The 2,411-nt window shown below is 40.3% G+C and overlaps 1 protein-coding gene across 1 annotated transcript; it reads right to left on the bottom strand.

Moving 5' to 3' along the window:
• Positions 1-922: 922 nt before the first annotated feature.
• LOC107081426 (inosine-uridine preferring nucleoside hydrolase-like) lies at positions 923-1,632 on the bottom strand (the record flags this gene model as incomplete). The annotated part of the gene is made up of 3 exons (XM_015369607.1): positions 1,569-1,632; positions 1,234-1,439; positions 923-1,102 (listed from the first exon to the last, which is right to left on the bottom strand). Coding segments are annotated over exons 2-3 (357 nt in total), but the record flags the coding sequence as incomplete, so codon positions are not given.
• Between the last annotated feature and the right edge of the window lie 779 nt (positions 1,633-2,411).

Here is a 2,411-nt window from a genome sequence, read left to right on the forward strand (position 1 = left end):
GTCAAAATTTTGGTGTCGATCATTCGATTTCATCCTGGACACTACAGAAAATGGGCTAAAAGTGTTAAAAACCGGAATTTTCCTTTAAACCAACAACTGAATACAAAAACACAGCAATAATTTTGTACAACAATATACAACACTTAAAGGTGACAAAGTACGTTTTTGGATTACATAGGGAGGGGTTTGTCTGTGCTGAGTCTTCTATGAATCTGCTTGACCTATTGCTGCACAATGGATCAGTTGGTAGTTTCTTTCTTTGCAGCAAGAAGGTTCCAGGTTTGATTCTCGGCCCAGCGTCTTTCTGCATGGAGTTTTCATGTTCTCCTCCGAGCATGCATTGGTTCTCTCTGGGTACACCAGCTTCCTCCCACAGTCCATTAACATGATTGTTAGGTTAAGTAGAATCTCTAGGTGTGAGTCTGAGTGCATGATTGTGTGTCTCTCTGTTTTCGTGTGACAGACTGGTGACCTGTCCAGTGTGAACATCACAGATTTACAACTATGTGCATATCTTTATTAGCACTTGAAAATCTGGTCTGTTTTCAGTCATTAATTTGGAAAATATATATGTTTTGCTTCCTTCATTTTCCTGTGGGTTCATTGTGATCAATATAGGCTGACCCTGAACTTGTTTGGGTTCCTATTAGACACTCCTTGCACATCGGTCCTATCCTGCCCAGCCCGCCCCTATAAAGGTTTTCTGGAGCTGCCATTGGATGTATTAAACAGGAAGTGCACCAAATAGCTTTGGGTCTTTTTTCACAATCCATCTTTGGTTTGCACAGCGTTCTTATTTCACAAAATTTCTAACAAACCCTGTGACTTATACTAACTTACAAACTGATTGACTATGACTACAGATGAAGAGGAAACAATCATATGTGGATCTGACTGGAGCCAAATACTCTGCACCTCTCACCTCTCCTGGGTTTTCATTAACAATCCGGATAATGGCTGACACAGCGCTCTCCTTCTGAAGCTGGTCCAGTCCTGGAGCATTGGGGTCCGGAGCGTCACCCAGGCCGTCCTTTCCATGGAACTCTCCTGCATTCAGCATGTTCCCCAGGATAGACCTATCAGCACCTTTAAAGACTGGGATCTGGTCCAAAATGATAAGAACACTGAATATAATGAAAAAATTAAAACACGCAAACACAAAATGTTAAGATATTACAAGCCAGGCTATGCATGAAAACTACTTTTAATAATAGCATACTGCATGTGACCCACATCCAGCTTATTGCAGGCCTGCAGAACACGCAGAACATTCTTGCACACGTTCTCCACAGCCGTGTTTCCATGCACACAGGTGATCCCCAGGAGCTCCACTTTGGGAGTGGCCAGCGCCAGCATGATGGCCTGAGCATCGTCCACACCACAGTCCACGTCCACCAAGAGCTTCTTCATCGTCCTGAACCCTGCAAGAGGAGATATTTCTGTTGAAACACAAATGTAGTATATTTTACAAGACATTTATGATTTTTATTAATGTGATTGCATGTACGAGTATAAAACATCTAATTAGATAATCAGAATTGATTTGAAACTGAAACATTTTCACTTACCTGGAAGCTGTTGTAGGAAGTCTGAATAGACGGGTGTTCCTGACAAAATGCAGCTGGAGACAACCTTTGAGCGGAAAGAGAGAAAAAAAACAGCAGAATCAGGAGCCGGCTACATAAAGGAAGTTATAAAAGAGAAGGAAAAAGGTTAATTAATAATCTCACTCTTAAGTGGTGTGTATCATATTTTTAAGATAGGCTGTAAAAAAACACAATGAATCATTGCTGCAGATTCTAAATTTTCAATCAAATTCTGTATATCAGTATTTGTCAGTACAGTAAAGTTAAATCCAGATCCGTTAAAAGAAGCTGTTATAAGGAGCAAAGGTCAATTTGCTTGATCTTTGTTCAGTACCTGCACACTCCTAGAAATGTCCTGAGTTTGAAACCTCCTGTCTTTAGAGGGTTAGAGCAGCCTTGTTTCTGCTGCAGCCAGCACTATTGTGTCTGTCACAGCACAACACAGACAAAGGCTTTCCTTCTTCCTCTCATGGGCTTTTAGGAAATTTTCAGAAAGCAGTCATGTGCTTTTTGTTAAGTACAGATAATTTAAAGCAGAACCTTTTTAAATAAAAATCATATGCTTTATGATTAAAATAATCACATAAATCAAATTGATAAATCATGTGTTTACAGTGCACCCGTCTCTCCTCCAAATTGTGCCTGTTTTTCGATAAACCTTTCCAATTATGAACCAAATGTTAGTGCATTTGGGGGTAATTATTGGTCAATTAGGTCTGGATAGCAGCTAATGTGTTTGTGATGTTTGGTGTTTATACATATTAGGGGTGGAACGGTTCACAAAATCCACGGTTCGGTTCGATTCACGGTTTCTGGTCACGGTTT

This window comes from Cyprinodon variegatus, unplaced genomic scaffold (assembly GCF_000732505.1).
Source record: "Cyprinodon variegatus isolate N-32 unplaced genomic scaffold, C_variegatus-1.0 Scaffold4903, whole genome shotgun sequence".
In the NCBI taxonomy this organism is placed as follows: domain Eukaryota; kingdom Metazoa; phylum Chordata; class Actinopteri; order Cyprinodontiformes; family Cyprinodontidae; genus Cyprinodon; species Cyprinodon variegatus.